The sequence below is a fragment of the Oryzias latipes genome, chromosome 4, assembly GCF_053564925.1.
Source record: "Oryzias latipes strain Hd-rR chromosome 4, Olatipes_Hd-rR_3.1".
Classification (NCBI taxonomy): domain Eukaryota; kingdom Metazoa; phylum Chordata; class Actinopteri; order Beloniformes; family Adrianichthyidae; genus Oryzias; species Oryzias latipes.
Window position 1 is genome coordinate 35,373,429 of NC_136240.1, and position 14,996 is coordinate 35,388,424.

At 42.5% G+C, this 14,996-nt stretch overlaps 1 protein-coding gene across 9 annotated transcripts in view; it reads right to left on the minus strand.

Moving 5' to 3' along the window:
- Positions 1-14,996, minus strand: part of LOC101167514 (uncharacterized) — a 55,187-nt gene that overhangs the window by 26,849 nt on the left and 13,342 nt on the right. For all 9 annotated transcript variants that reach the window (XR_013655668.1, XM_078946382.1, XM_023954591.2 and 6 more), the window contains 25 exons: positions 13,017-13,070; positions 12,889-12,933; positions 12,668-12,721; positions 12,479-12,523; positions 12,311-12,364; positions 12,195-12,239; positions 11,884-11,937; positions 11,749-11,793; positions 11,609-11,662; positions 11,480-11,524; positions 11,310-11,363; positions 11,112-11,219; positions 10,215-10,268; positions 10,066-10,119; positions 9,907-9,951; positions 9,763-9,816; positions 9,520-9,564; positions 8,049-8,102; positions 7,017-7,070; positions 5,573-5,626; positions 5,419-5,472; positions 5,269-5,322; positions 5,146-5,190; positions 5,013-5,057; positions 4,168-4,275 (listed from right to left, as the gene is read on the minus strand). Coding sequence is in view for 8 of the 9 variants with exons in the window: in XM_078946382.1 (XP_078802508.1) it covers positions 4,168-4,275; positions 5,013-5,057; positions 5,146-5,190; positions 5,269-5,322; positions 5,419-5,472; positions 5,573-5,626; positions 7,017-7,070; positions 8,049-8,102; positions 9,520-9,564; positions 9,763-9,816; positions 9,907-9,951; positions 10,066-10,119; positions 10,215-10,268; positions 11,112-11,219; positions 11,310-11,363; positions 11,480-11,524; positions 11,609-11,662; positions 11,749-11,793; positions 11,884-11,937; positions 12,195-12,239; positions 12,311-12,364; positions 12,479-12,523; positions 12,668-12,721; positions 12,889-12,933; positions 13,017-13,070 (1,377 nt within the window). In the remaining variant the exon portion in view is untranslated. The remainder of the gene's footprint in view (positions 1-4,167; positions 4,276-5,012; positions 5,058-5,145; positions 5,191-5,268; positions 5,323-5,418; positions 5,473-5,572; positions 5,627-7,016; positions 7,071-8,048; positions 8,103-9,519; positions 9,565-9,762; positions 9,817-9,906; positions 9,952-10,065; positions 10,120-10,214; positions 10,269-11,111; positions 11,220-11,309; positions 11,364-11,479; positions 11,525-11,608; positions 11,663-11,748; positions 11,794-11,883; positions 11,938-12,194; positions 12,240-12,310; positions 12,365-12,478; positions 12,524-12,667; positions 12,722-12,888; positions 12,934-13,016; positions 13,071-14,996) is intronic.

Sequence of the window (14,996 nt, forward strand, 5' to 3'; positions counted from 1 at the left end):
GTTTACAATAAAAAACATACAAAAAATTTGTCATATAACCAGATATCAGGTTTTTGTGTTGGATTGTCACAGCTATGGCAATTGCAAATGATCATACCTCAAGTTATAATGATACATACTTAATAGTAAATCATTTTTGGTATTTAGTATAATGAAATAAGAGCAAAGATGTAATGCATGGAGCTGTATTGTGCAACCTAAATAGATGAATGTATATTTGAGGTAAAAAAAAAAAAAAAAACCACACTGTTCTTCCAGGTCGTCATTTGCCTTTTTAGCTTCCCCCATTTATTAATTATACAGACGTATATTCTTTACAATTTCAAAGACAGATAAAAGAAATAGCATTTATAAAAGAAAAACCTTGGAATCATAAACATAAACCAAGTGGTAAACGTAGATTGTCAGTTTATTTCAGTAAAGCAATTAAAACGAATCAAAAGTCAGTATGAATAATCAAAATAGCGTTTTCCCCCAAAACAAAAAGTTACTTCCGAACGCAAGACTTATGGGTAGTACCGTTTTAGTGGGTTGAGTTGAGTTTGTGAAATCTAATTGCATTCCTCTTGTGAAAAGCTGTTTTCGAGTAAAAGTAATAATAATTTGACACAATAATAACCGCAAATTAACCGTGGCTTCCTTCCGGTTCGCCGGTAGCGTCCGTAGCTACCACCATAGCAACATAAAAATGTTCCGTCGATACTATTTTGTTGAGTTATATGAAGGAATGTACGTAGAAAAAATATATAGGTATCAAATACAATTGGAAGCTACATAATGTTGAAAACAACTGTATGATTCTCGCTAGAAAATGCATCAAAACAAAGTGTTTATAAAGCCAATAATAATAAATTCACATCAAAAACCCAGGCGATGTCCTGGCTCCTGCTAGGAAACCTGTCAGTCACGTGACCCACAGAAATGAACGAGAAAAGAATGCGCAAGTGTTGTAAAACAGTGGTCCCCAACCGCGGACCGGTAAAACGCAAGACACGTTTACCGCAGACCGGTGGGGGTGGGGGGCACGTTTACCGTGGACCGGGGGGGGGGGGGGGTATTTTCTCTTAAGTAATAATAATAACAATAATAATAATGAACGTAAATCCACTGTGTAATCATGTGCAACTTTATCCGGTCACTTTTCAAAATAAAATAAATTTCAAAATAAAAATAAAACAATAAAATGGAAATTATTTTTTCTTTCTGTGCGTCCCGGTGCAAAAATTTTCCGCGGACCGCCTGGTGCCAAGTGTCCCGCGGCCCGGTACCGGTCCACGGCCCGGTGCCTAGTGTCCCGCGGCCCGGTGCCAAGTGTCCCGCGGATGGATCGGTACCGGTGCTTAGTGTCCTGCGGCCCGGTGCCAAGTGTCCCGCGGATGGATCGGTACCGGTGCCAAGTGTCCCGCGGCCCGGTGCCAAGTGTCCCGTGGCCCGGTGCCAAGTGTCCCGCGGATGGATCGGTACCGGTGCCTAGTGTCCCGCGGCCCGGTGCCTAGTGTCCCGCGGATGGATCGGTACCGGTGCCAAGTGTCCCGCGGCCCGGTGCCAAGTGTCCCGCGGATGGATCGGTACCGGTGCTTAGTGTCCTGCGGCCCGGTGCCAAGTGTCCCGCGGATGGATCGGTACCGGTGCCAAGTGTCCCGCGGCCCGGTGCCAAGTGTCCCGTGGCCCGGTGCCAAGTGTCCCGCGGATGGATCGGTACCGGTGCCTAGTGTCCCGCGGCCCGGTGCCTAGTGTCCCGCGGATGGATCGGTACCGGTGCCAAGTGTCCCGCGGCCCGGTGCCAAGTGTCCCGTGGCCCGGTGCCAAGTGTCCCGCGGATGGATCGGTACCGGTGCCTAGTGTCCCGTGGCCCGGTGCCAAGTGTCCCGCGGATGGATCAGTACCGGTGCCTAGTGTCCCGTGGCCCGGTGCCAAGTGTCCCGCGGATGGATCGGTACCGGTGCCTAGTGTCCCGCAGCCGGGTGCCAAGTGTCCCGCGGCCCGGTGCCAAGTGTTCCGCGGATGGATCGGTACCGGTGCCAAGTGTCCCGAGGCCCGGTGCCAAGTGTCCCGAGGCCCGGTGGCTTGGGACCACTGTTGTAAAATAAAGACGTTTCGCCCTGTGGACTAACGTAGGTGTAAACGTTTGTTTTTCACAATTTAGAGCCCCTAAAAAAACGTTTTCACAGAGCGAAAAAAGATAACTAAAAACTGCATTTTTATAAAAGCCTTCTGAAAGTAAATGGTATATTTCTCACTAGAAATGTTGTCAGAATAAAGATTAGTCCTTAAAAAATCCTGTTTTGTGGGATTTTCTACCGAAAAATGAACGAGCATCCGCCATGTTTTTTTTCACGGCAGGCAAAACCTCAGAAGTCACGTGATCCTGAGAAGGCTAATAGAAAATGAATAGGAAAATGAAACGTAAGTGTCTCACAAGTTACGGGCCGTTTTTGTGAACCTGTCACGTATTTCCATGTGGACAAATGTAGCTACTACACATTTTAGGATGAGACTGGGTTGTCTGTAGAGTAAAGTTTATCCAAATCATGACGGCATGGAGTGGTTTGCTCCGGGTCAACAGCTGATTTATCTGGTTTTTGTGGTTGCTTTCGTCATTGAGGGACCACAGATCGATGGAAGATTAAGAAAAGAATCTGTTTTATTTCTGTTGGGTTGAATATTGAGAGTTGCAAAACCAAAACAAATAAAAAACCTCCAAGTCTCCTACTTTTAAAATGTATTTAATTCTGATAGTTTGACCTACATGCATGTTTTTGAATTGTGAAAACATGGAAAACACGTTTCAAAAGAGGTTCAGTTTGAACCACAGACATAATATAATATAATAATATGTACATAGAATAGAATAGAAAGGCCTTATTGTCATTATACAGGGCATCATTAGATTCAGGGACACAAATGAAAATAATCACAGTTTAAAATAGACAGATAAAACAAGACAGTGAGCTTTAAAAGGGTTGAAGAGAAATCGTATATGATCCCACCGCTTTTTACAACACCTGATGATCTACGTATTTCTATTTACACGTTTGTACATGTTAAACATTCACATTACATTCTGCATGGCACCTATGCAGAAGTGGCATTTTTGGATTTATTGATCATTTCTTGCCTTATAAAGTTCCATCAGTGGCATCTTGTAGTTTTTTTTTGAATGCATGTAAACTTTTTCTTTCTTTTAAACCTTCTTCCAGTCCGTTCCATAAATCCACAAATAGTTTTTCTTTATTGTAGTATGAATGCTTTTTGAAGTGCAGCTGATTTCTTAATCTTCTGTCTCTGCCCTTGAACACATGTTGTATGTTTTTTAAGTTATTTCTGGCTTTACATGATGAGTGTGGTTTTTTAATTTCAATAGTTCCCATTATTTCAATAAACCCGACTTTAAAAACAGTGCATTCGTATGTGTCCCATAATCCACACCATGAACTATTCCAATGGCTTTTTTTGATAAGATATATAAACACTGCAGATTTTTTATCAGTATTTCCCCAAACTCCAACACTGCATTGTAAATGTGGCAGTGTTATTGATAAATATATAAAATACAATAATAAATAGAATAAAAAGCTAATGTGCAAGGATCAAAAGAGAGATGTGCAGGAATCAGGCGGCTGTAGTGCATAATTGACATTTAGTAAACAGACTGCTTTTAGAAAAAACTGTTCCTAGGTCTGTTCTAGTTGGTATAGCTCTGTAGCGTCTGACAGAAAGCGGCGGATAGAAAAGGTGAAACCAGGGTGACTGCTGTCCTTCAGAATGTTCCTCGCTCAGTGAGGATGGACTTCCCTGCGAAGACTCATATTCCTTATGGTTCCATGGGTTTCCATGGGTAACAGGGTTTTTGTTGTCGTCAGTTTACCAACAAGCTTTCTTAATTCTAGATTCAATTAAAAGACTGATCATCTCTGACGTCACCCATAGGAACATAAAGTTTATTTTTGGTGGACTGTTAACAGAAACTCTTCCCGCTGAAGCCTGCCTCTAGTGGTAAAAAGAGGGAACTGAAGCATTGAAAACTTCAGAAACTGAATATGGGGGTTTGGGCTAAACCAAGATCATCTTCCTGGGAAACAATGATGCTCCTAAGCCCTCTATGCAGCTTTTATGGAGCTACTGATGATAAATGCAGAGATTCAACGATAATTCATATTTACTCACGAGATAGCCTGTAACACCCGGAGGACCGGCTGGACCTCTTGGCCCTCCGTCTCCTGGAGGACCAGTTGGCCCAATCTCACCCCACGGTCCAATAGCACCCTGTACACCCTGTAGAAAAAGAGGCATTAGATGGGCTAAAACTAAACATAACGTACACAAATAATGCTTTAAGATGGGAGGTTTTAGTTTTTAATTCTCCATTTTTGCTGCATCGGTTTAACCCTTTCATGCTGTGTGTTACTAATTCACAGCGTGCTAATAAAGCCAGGATTCCACTTCACTGAGCATCATTTTGAAGGAAAAACACTGAAACATCTTTTTATCTTATGGACATGAAAGATTCAAGGTAGTTTCCTTTTTTATTGTTTTTTTATTGTGTTTTCGTGCATACAGCCAAAGCTTTGTCTTCTCTTTAAAGATCTTTGCCTCCATGTTTGAAAGGTTGTAGAAACAGTTACCGGTAGCTGCTTTACCTCAATATAAACAAAAAGCCTTTTTTAGGCTTGTGTGGATCCTGTCAGAATCCAAAAATGAGTTTGCGTCCTCAAAAAAAGGCCGTTTTTTGTGTCTTGAGGGAATTCGGAAATGGTTTTCTAATTTTTGGCTGATTGGGTCACAGTTGTGGCGTCTTCAAAGCTCTGTTAGAAATGTGTGGTTTTTGACAACGAGGCCCTCCACTGCAAACAAACACTGCTGCTGTTGAAAACTGCAGACACACATTACCATCATCCACACTTCCAAAAGCAAATTAAAAAAAGAAGCAAAAACCTTTGTTTTTTAATATTGAAAATCATTGTAATTTAGCTTTACTGTTTGGAGCAGAGAAATGGTCCCAATCATCTTACAGGAGGTCCTCTGTATCCTTTCGGTCCAGGTGAGCCCATCTCACCCTAAAGCACAAATTGCAGGAGCATGACTGCACTGAAAGAAAATCTACAACAGTTATGATGGCTGAGAAAAAACAGCTGATTTACTCACTGGGGAGCCTTGTTTTCCTTTTGGTCCTCTTTTACCCCTTTTACCCTTCAGGGACATTTTAGATTAGTTTGACAAATAAAGTCACATTTTGATCTTCTCAGACAAAAAAGAAACTTCAAATACCTTTGAGCCTTTATTTCCCTCCAGTCCATGTATGCCACGTTTACCTTCAGCCCCCTATAGAACGTCAGTGATAGTTTTCAGCGGGATCTTGACCCCAAATTGAAGTCAGATGACACAGTTGGAGAACATATGGCGATGATGAGAACTCACTTTGTCTCCTGGCTCTCCTCGTCTTCCCTGCATTCCTCTACCACCAGATGCTCCCTGGAAATGTTCACATTTTCAAGGTTTTGCTCGATTAACATCCCAATTTTTCTACAAGTTTATGTGATGTAGATGCATTCAAGTTTTAGTAGTCACTCACATTCATTCCTACAGGCCCTTGGATTCCTGGAGATCCCAGTTTTCCAGGATATCCCTGCAGAAATCGTTTCATTATTTGTTACTCGTTACAAACTTCTCCACACTCAATAATTTTGGTAACTCAGACGTTTCTTTTAATAAGTTGCTCAGAGTAATGGTATGAAGTAATGTTAATCTGTGAAGAGAGTATTTTTTTCCTCATTCTTCTGTGACAGAGCTTTGACGATATCAGGTTGGCATTGGGCTCAGTATTGGGGCCACTTCTATTTAGCTTGTATGTGAACAACCTGCCAGATGTATACAAAAAAACAAAAATACAATTATATGCAGACGATGCAGTTCTATATGCTCATGCCAAAACAAAAGCTGAAGCAGCTGCAGTTCTGTCTGGAGCCATGGTTCCAATCTTTCAGTGGCTCCAAAGGTCATGCTCACATCTCAATACTAAAAAGACTGTATGTATGTTTTTTTTCACGTCAGCCAACGAGGGAAGAACAACCATCTGTAGTGGTCAATGGGGAGCGATTGGAAGTTGTAGAACAATTCAAGTATCTTGGCGTAATCTTTGACTCACACTTAACTTTTAAAGATCATGTAAAGAAAATATCCAATATTTTTAAATTTAATCTGTCAAATTTTAAACAAATAAGGTCTTCTCTAACTACTGAGGCTGCAAAGGTTTATATTCATTCATTGATCTTTAGTCATATAACTTATTGTCTTACTACATGAAAGCACTTTGAAACCCCTCAAGTCTCTGTTCAAGAAAACCCTGAAAGTTTTAGACAAAAAGCCTCTGCGTTATCATTACTGTGACATTCTAACCAAGTATGGCATAATGGATCTTGAAAGTTATAAAATGTACATGGATGCCTGTCTCATTTTTAAAGTTTTGAATGGGCTGGCCCCTCCACCCTTGTTAGATTTTATAAGTTAAAAAAAAAATGTTGGAATAGGCACCAGGGCTTTAACTCGAGGGGACTGTAATGTTCAAAGGCGCAGGACTAAATTCAGCCAAACAGTGGTGTCAATTAGAGGCACACAGTTATGGAATACGCTGCCACAGCACATTAGGAACTGGGAAAACTACCCTACCTTCCAAACAGCTCTTAAACAATGGCTGAAAACAAACCAGTCCTGCAGACATTATTAGTTATTGTTGTTTTTCTTTGACTTTCTTGGACTTTTTAGACTTGCTTTTTATTGTAATAACCTTTGTAAATATTTTTACCTGTAATATTGTGCTATTTTATTGTGTTGTAAATGTAATTGCTGAACTTTTTATCCTGCCCTAGGACAACGGATGAAATTTAGCTCCTGTGCTAATAACTCTGGCATATTTATGTTAAAGCAGCTCCTGAAACATTGTTTAATATGCATTGTCCTAATTCAAATAAACACATAAATAAAAACATAAAAAAAAATTATCGTGGAGGTAAGCTCACTTTTGATCCTGGTAATCCAGGCTCCCCCTTCAGTCCGTTTTTACCGATAGATCCCTGAGAAAGAAACTGGAATTATTGATGTCTTCCACTCCTGATTTCCTTAAGATCTCATTTCTTTCAGATATTTGCAAATTTCCAAGTAGGAAGACTGGACAGTTGTCCTAAATAGCAAATACAACAATCTACATACAAACTGTCCGGTAGTGGGTGGTAAATGATCAGATGTTTGGTTGAAATCAGGAGCGGGTACTACAAGCATCAAAGATGGTGTGTCTGCATGTTTTTCAATGCCCTACTTACATCTGATTACATCTGGATGAATTGTCTATTAAAAACTGTTATTGTTCTCATTTCCAAGTGTGTCAGAATGAGTGTGTCTGCACTGCAAAGCTCAGTCGGGTACATGTCAGCAGATAGATGTCATAATTTATGTCTCAAGAACTGGAACATTCGGAAAAGATTTATCTTATAAAGTTCAAAAAGTGAAAAAAGAAAAATTCAAGTGTGAAGAAGGTGGAGGACGTCAAGGGCTTAACAGTCCAGAACGACAGAGGGTTTGAGAAAGAGGTGAAGAGGCGTCTGCAAGCAGGTTGGAACGGGTTGAGGAAGCTTTCGGTTTGACGAAAGGAAAGGTGTAGAAGAACTGCAGGCAGAGCAGCCATGTTGTCGGTTTGGAGACTCTGATGCAGATACAAGATTTAAAGATGGAGATAGTGGAGATGAAGTCGTAGAGGTTCTCTTTGTGAATGACAATGATGGATAGGATCATGAATGAATCCATCCACTCATGGTAGGAGTTTGAGATGAGCTGGTTTGAGAGGAGGGACAGTGATGATGTTGGTGAAAGGAGGCTGAGGTTGGAGAGGAAAAGCAAAGAGGAAATTTGTGGATGTAGAGAAGGAGGACAGGGGGGAAGTTGGAGTGAGGGAGGAAGGTGGAGAGGAGAAGGTTGGAGGATTCGCTGTGTCGCCCCCTAAAGGGAGCAGGAGAAAGGCAATGAAGCTATATGTAAACATGTACAGTATGCTTTACCTGGTCTCCCAGAGTGCCTTCCTGCCCCCTTCTGCCTACATTGCCTTGAAGTCCCTGATGAGTGATATATGGGGATTTTAATATGAAGTACAAATACATAAAGTTATGTATATAGGCATCGAAGACCAACGCCATGGAAAATCTGTGTTTTTGGGTGTTTTCACATGTTCTTGTAGCATTTTTCTCATGATGGAGGACATGCATACAGAATTTAGGATTAAAAAAGCATTTCTAAGTATTTCTTTACTGCAATCGTTGTGAACCAGGAGAAAATGAAAAAATGCCGTGGGAAAGAGCTTGTAGCAGTGATGCAGGTCTTCCGCTCCCTTCTGATGCATCCACTCGTAGATGACTGGATCCATTTGTCTTGGTTTTCCTCGCTTGAGCTGCCATCTAGCTCTAAACCGCACGGCTGAATCGCTCCAATATTGAATTTTAGGTAATGTTGGGTTGGGGGTGTGAGGGGCTGTAAGCTAGTGAGAGAGTGTAAACAAATGGCTAACGCTTTCTTTTTACAATACAGTACTTACAGTGTACTTAAGTGGTATTTATATGATACTTATATTGTAACTACTGGGTACTCACAGGGTATTTACATGGTACTTTTTATGGGACTTACTGGGTACTTACATGGTACTTTTTGTGTCTACTCAGTACTTACATGGTACTTACTGTGTATTTATGTGGTACTATATGGTTCATACTTATGTGGTACATACTGGGTATTTATAATATACTTACTGGGTATTCACATGTTGTGCAAAGGTGCCTTTCGTGGTACTTACCACATGTAAGAACAAGGTAAGTACAAATAAAGTACCTTGACCTTTAGGTCTGCACTCGCTGTATGTTTCATGGTATTTACCATGAATTTACCTCAGAAACTACCCCCTAAGTACAATGAAACTGGACTATAAAAGAAAATCAGCCCTATTTCCACTCAACTACATGGTACTTTCAGTACTAAATGCTGGGTACTTTCACGTGTTACCTTCCCGTACAGTGTATATACACATAAAAGTACCATGTAAGTACCCAGTAAGTCCCATAAAAAGTAACATGTAAACACCCTGTGAGTACCCAGTAAATTCCATAAAAAGTACCATGTAAATACCCTGTAAGTACCCAGTAGTTACATTATAATTACCATGTCAATGCCACTTAAGTACACTTTAAGTACTCTATTGTAAAATAAAGAGTTACCAACAAACGATGATGGGAAATCATTGCAGGCTTATACCACGCCAACAGTTTTGCCCACAACTCAAAGGCAAATATATAAAGAACTCCAGCCGCTCCGCAGAAACTATGTCCTAGAAAACGACACAGGTTTTTAGATGATTGGTGTGGAACTTTAAATCAGCCCATATAGTTTTTTTTAATAGCAAATATAAAAACAAATATTGCACTGGAATATTGGTTCTACCTGGTACTAATTAGAAGAATTGTCATATTTTTGATCTGATCTTACCTTAGAGCCTTTGAATCCTGTTACTCCTGGGTGGCCGGCCAAACCCTGACCAAACACCACACAGACACAATGAACTTAATGAAGCAAACTGTTAAGCATGTATACTCCTCAACAGCCATTAAAATGATTTGAAATCTTACTATGTTCAAAGACACAGCTAAATCTGTGTCTGTGTATCCTTGGTTTTATGTCTTAAATGTATTGAAACACATCATAGAAAAAGCAATGCAGCCAGACAGAAACCTTAGTACCACATTCTCCTTCAAGCCCCGCCTCTCCTGATTTCCCGCTCTCTCCCTGCAAACAGAAAACATCACCAAATTGCTGTCAGACAGTATCCAGTTCTAATATTAAACACACCTCACATATATTCATGTGCATACTCACAATGGGACCAGGCAGTCCAGAAAATCCTTCTCTACCTTCTCGACCCTGAACGCAACAAAGACTTTTTATCCTAAAGTCCATTTCCAGTTTGATTTTTTTTTTGAACTTTCATGAAGACTATCACTCGCATCACTGAAGTTTGTAAAGTAAAAGGTCTACCTTGTCACCTCGAGGGCCAGGATTTCCTCCGACACCAGTTGGTCCTTGACCTCCCTGCATCAGAGCACATACAGATCATCAAGTGTGCACAAACACATATTATGTCATTTTGCAGTTTGCGATGTGTGTGTCCATTTTCACTAAATTACCTTTGGTCCTTTGTCTCCCTGCTTTCCTTGCTCCCCCATGGTGCCGTCAAATCCCTGCCACAATGAAATGGAAAAATTGCAGTGCCTAAAATCTGCAAATCTTAAGACAGATCCCAAAAAATATTTTGATTTGAAAAAGAAACGCACGCATATATAATATAAAAATAAAGCTTAGCCTCAAGTACAAAAGGGGTTTATTCAAATGTACACCTCGTGTGTCAAAAGCTACTGTTGTAACAGTAAAATCTGTCTCACACCACCCTCAGAAATACGCGTTCAAGTGACCGCTTTCAATTAAAAGTCTACGTAAATGCACGCCAACCGGCGTACATGAGCATTTCGGGCTTCCACGTTCAAAACTCTTGCGTTCACGCATCTCTATGTGAGTTTGTTCGACCGTTTTAGGGCTGAACGTACAAAATGGCACCTATTGAACACCCAATCATAAATTAGGTAGTGACGCATAGATTGCATCCTTTTTATAAAAACGTCCGTTTGAAAGTTGATAGTGGAGGAGAAATGAAATTTGTCCCTGGCTGGAGCCATAGGACACCAGGTCAGTCATATATCGGAACAGTGGTGTGAAGGAAAAACCTGGAACCAGACTTACAAGATGCGCACCGCTTGACATTTTGCAGAGCTTCTTTCAGAGCTCATGACCAAAGTTCAACATAGATCGACTGCTCCAATCCGTCAGTGGATCTCCTCCCTCCGGTCTTCCCTCACTCATGAAAATGATATATTTAAACTTCTCCACCTGGGGAGGGGCACTCGACCCACCCAGAGAGGGAAAAACTACCTTTCTCCAGTCAAGAAACATGGCCTCAGATTAAAAAAAAAATGTTGCTAATTTGATGTGGAAACCATAATTTAAAATTTAAAGTTCATTTCTCTCACAGTGGGTCCTGGAAGTCCTGGTGGCCCCTTTGGCGCTGCCAGTCCCTGCAACCCGGTTGGCCCTGGACGCCCCTTAGGTCCCTGTGTTCCTGGAGGACCTGGCAGTCCCTATGGTAATAACAACTTTCAAAGATGTATTAATCTGGATAAATTATTCAACGTTGGAAAAGAGAGACCACACAGATGGAACAAACCCACCTGGTCCCCCTTAAACCCTGGGTCGCCGTTCTCCCCTCGTCTGGCTGTGGCTCCCTGGGAGAGACATTCAGAGCTGAACACCATCTACCATCAGGAGTAGTCATTTTGTCCAGGTATGATCAATGATGCAACCATTTCAGGAGTAATTCAATGGTTTTAAGCAATCTTACGGGATCACCTGAGGGTCCAGGCTTTCCAGGGTTTCCAATGACCCCCTCATCAAAAGACAAGAACAAAGAAAGACTCATTTAAGCAGAGATGACCACCAGTTTTGATCTGCTCTCAATGTTTTAACTTACATTTAAACCAGGAGGACCAGGCTCTCCAATTTCACCTTCATCGCCCATTTCCCCCTGACAGACATGCAGATTGACTTATACTATATCATTTTCCTCTTGTATTTTCTTTTAATTTCCACTTTGCTTTTCAGCACACTCACAGGATCGCCTTTGGGACCTTTTGATCCCTGTTGTCCAGGATCACCCTGTGCAGGAATTTCTCAAACGATTATTCAAATATTCAGAGTTGAGTTAAAGACTGAGCCGATAGTCCTCAGCACGTCTGAGTTTATTACCTGAGGGCCGAGGACACCAGGAAACCCCAAAGCTCCACGGGGACCACGCTCCCCCTGAGCAATCAAAGCAAATCAAATGAAAAAGAAAATCAAATCAAATTATTATTGTAGAGCACTTTTCTGACTGACATAACTCAAAGTGCTAAACAAAAATACATTTTCCAATTTTAAAAAGAAAGACAAAAAATGACAAAAACACACACACAACATAATCATGCATCAAATGATTCAAAAATATGATATGCAGTTGTTTGTTTTAGGTCAAACAGTCGATCAGTGACTCAAGAGAAAGCAGGTCATTGTCCCCTCACCTGTGGTCCAGTGGCTCCTCTGACCCCCGATGGCCCCTGATGACCCTGGCAGCATCACATTTAGTTACCATTTCTCTTAAGCATTGATTGCATTTTTGAACTAGTCCTTCACTTACTGGAGGCCCTTTAATTCCCAAAAGCCCCTTTACCCCCAGGGGGCCCAGTTTGCCCTGAGGAGCAAACACACTGATTAACACCCCCCCCACACACACCCCCACTTTTGCTGACGTAATTGTACTTTTGTCAGATGTTACACATGGATTGAATGTAGGGATGGAGCTTACAGGAGGGCCTGGTGGACCCGTGAAACCAGGAGAGCCAATCTCGCCCTGAAAACCATCAGTGTTTGTTATCTTAGCGTCAATCTTTATTTTTCTATTTGTTCTGTTTAATCTGTTTACTTCTGTGTCATTTTAAACTCTCGTCTACAGTAGCTGAGCAAAAGGTTAGCCACTGAACTGCTGGACACAAACCGTTGGTCCTGATGGTCCTGGAAAACCACGAGGACCTCTTGCTCCGTGCACCCCCTAAAAAATAAATAAATGATGCACCGCATCAAGAATGTGGAGCTTGTTCATGGTTTGGCTTTAGAAAATTAGATATCTATCAGACTAAAAGGTTTTGTGTGCATGGAACATTAGTTAATGATATTATGGAGACAGAACTAAGATGGAGGACAATCGTCTGCATTTACCGAGTAGCCAGGAATCCCTGCAAAGCCCCGAGCTCCTTTATTCCCCTTCACACACAAACACAAATGAATGAGAGTCACACAGAGATGCCCTGTTTGGGGTAAACCCCATAGGATCCTTTGTTTCTGACCTTGTATCCTGTTTGTCCTCTGCTCCCTTGAGGTCCTGCCTCTCCCCGAAATCCCTAAAAGAACGGCCGTATTTGGAGGTGAAGTTTAGTCAGAAATGGACCGAAGACGTCTTTGGACCAACAGGAGTGTAGAATCGACTGAAATAATGCTTTTATGTATAAGTTTGGTAACTTTCAGGGACATTTTGACCCCTTCCTAATGCTTTTCTGCTTGCAGCTACAGACCTGCCACTTTCTGTCTGTTCCTTAAGAGAAACATTATTTTGCTCCAGCACTCTGATGGTGAACTCATTTTCTGTATAACCTAAATTACTCTGCCGGCTGGGGGGGGGTTACTGCATGGCGGCGGGGGGAGGGAGGGTAACCAGATGATTGTGAGTATGTGTGCGTGAGTGCATGGGTAGGACGGACCTGGGGGCTGGCTCGCTGGGACCCTCTGGGGCTCTCCCTCCCCTTCACAGAGAGGGGAGGGCACTGAGAGGGTTGGGGAGGGGGGCTCAGATAATATGGCGGGGGGGGGGGGGGGGGTTGTAGTGTGTAGGGTTGTAGGGTTATGAGGGGTGGCTGTGGGTGCGCGGCGATCCCTGGGTTGCTTAGGTCGCGTGCCTGGGCTGGCTTGCGGAGACGGGGCGCCGGTCGGGGGGTGGCCGACTCATGGGTCCCGGGGGCCCTGGCTTCGTCCCTGGCCTTTGTCTCGGCGTCCGGCGCCCGGTGGCCCCCATGGCTGCCGCCTGGTACGGCTAAGCGCTCCTGTCTCGTGGCCTGGGGGCCGGACACTGGGTTCGCTTGTGCCTCTGGGCATTGGGGGGGCCCCTGTAGGGGGGCCTTTTCTGTGCCTGGCTGGTGGGGTGGGCGGTCCCCTCCTCCTCCCCTCCCGGGCTGCCTGGGTCCGGATGCTGGGGGGGCTTCTGGCCTGGGGGGCTCTCCTCCCCTCTCCTGGTCTGGCTGGTCCTGCTGGGTAGGATCTGGCTCCCTTTATGAACACACGGTTCACATCGGCAGCATGCATGTATCTCCACCCTCACGTGCACGTGCACACTGCCACACTGCTCCCTGTCTGCTTCATCCCTCCTCCTTACCTACAGTGTATTGATGGACAGATGTTTTCCACTCTTCTTCGATTCAGATTTTCACCTTTTATGTAACATTCGTCTTTCCAGCAGATCTGGTATAATTGTTACAGTTTAAAATAATAACTTATTCAAATCAGTGCTTGTATTCCCCACCTTTTCACCTTTCTTCCTTTTACTCTCTTCCACCCTCCCCTCACATTCTTCCCCTCTCCCTCCCCACACACACTAAATGTAACAAATAAATAAAAAATAATACGACAAAAAGGGGTTTATACAAATCTAAACTCTAGTTTCTCGAAGCTATATAACCTCTTTTTGTGATAGTAAAACCTGTCCAACACAAAAATGCTTTCAGCTCTAATCTGTTTGCTCAGCTGTTGGACAGAACAAGTTAAAAAAATAAAATAAAATAAAAAAAATAACCTAAATCACTGAATTAGAAACTAAATATTGTTGATATTTTAACTTGTCATTCATTTTGTTGAGCTCCATCTTCTCTCGAATAACAGACCGAGGCGCAACAGGAGGAGCCGCCAGTTCTTCTTCAACATATAGGAGAGACCATGGTCCTTGTTTTACATCAGACTTGCTCTTAGCTCTGACCCTCCCAGAGCCCTGAGGTCCTCAGGATGAGTTGTGCTTGGGCCGCATTAATGCTGACACCCCGGCCAACAGGAGGACAGGGCAGACGGCGCTTTCTGGGTTCTGTCTTTGTCACTTTTCATTTTTCATTTTCATTTTTTGCTGCCGCAGACAAAAAGAATTTCCCCATCGTGGGATAAATAAATTCTATCTAATCTATTGTAATTTGTAGCCATTTCTCTTTTATTTGTGTTTTTTGTGTATTTTATTATAAGGGGCTTATTCTTATGTGTGGGGATTGCTGTTTTGCATTCTTGTTTGTTTT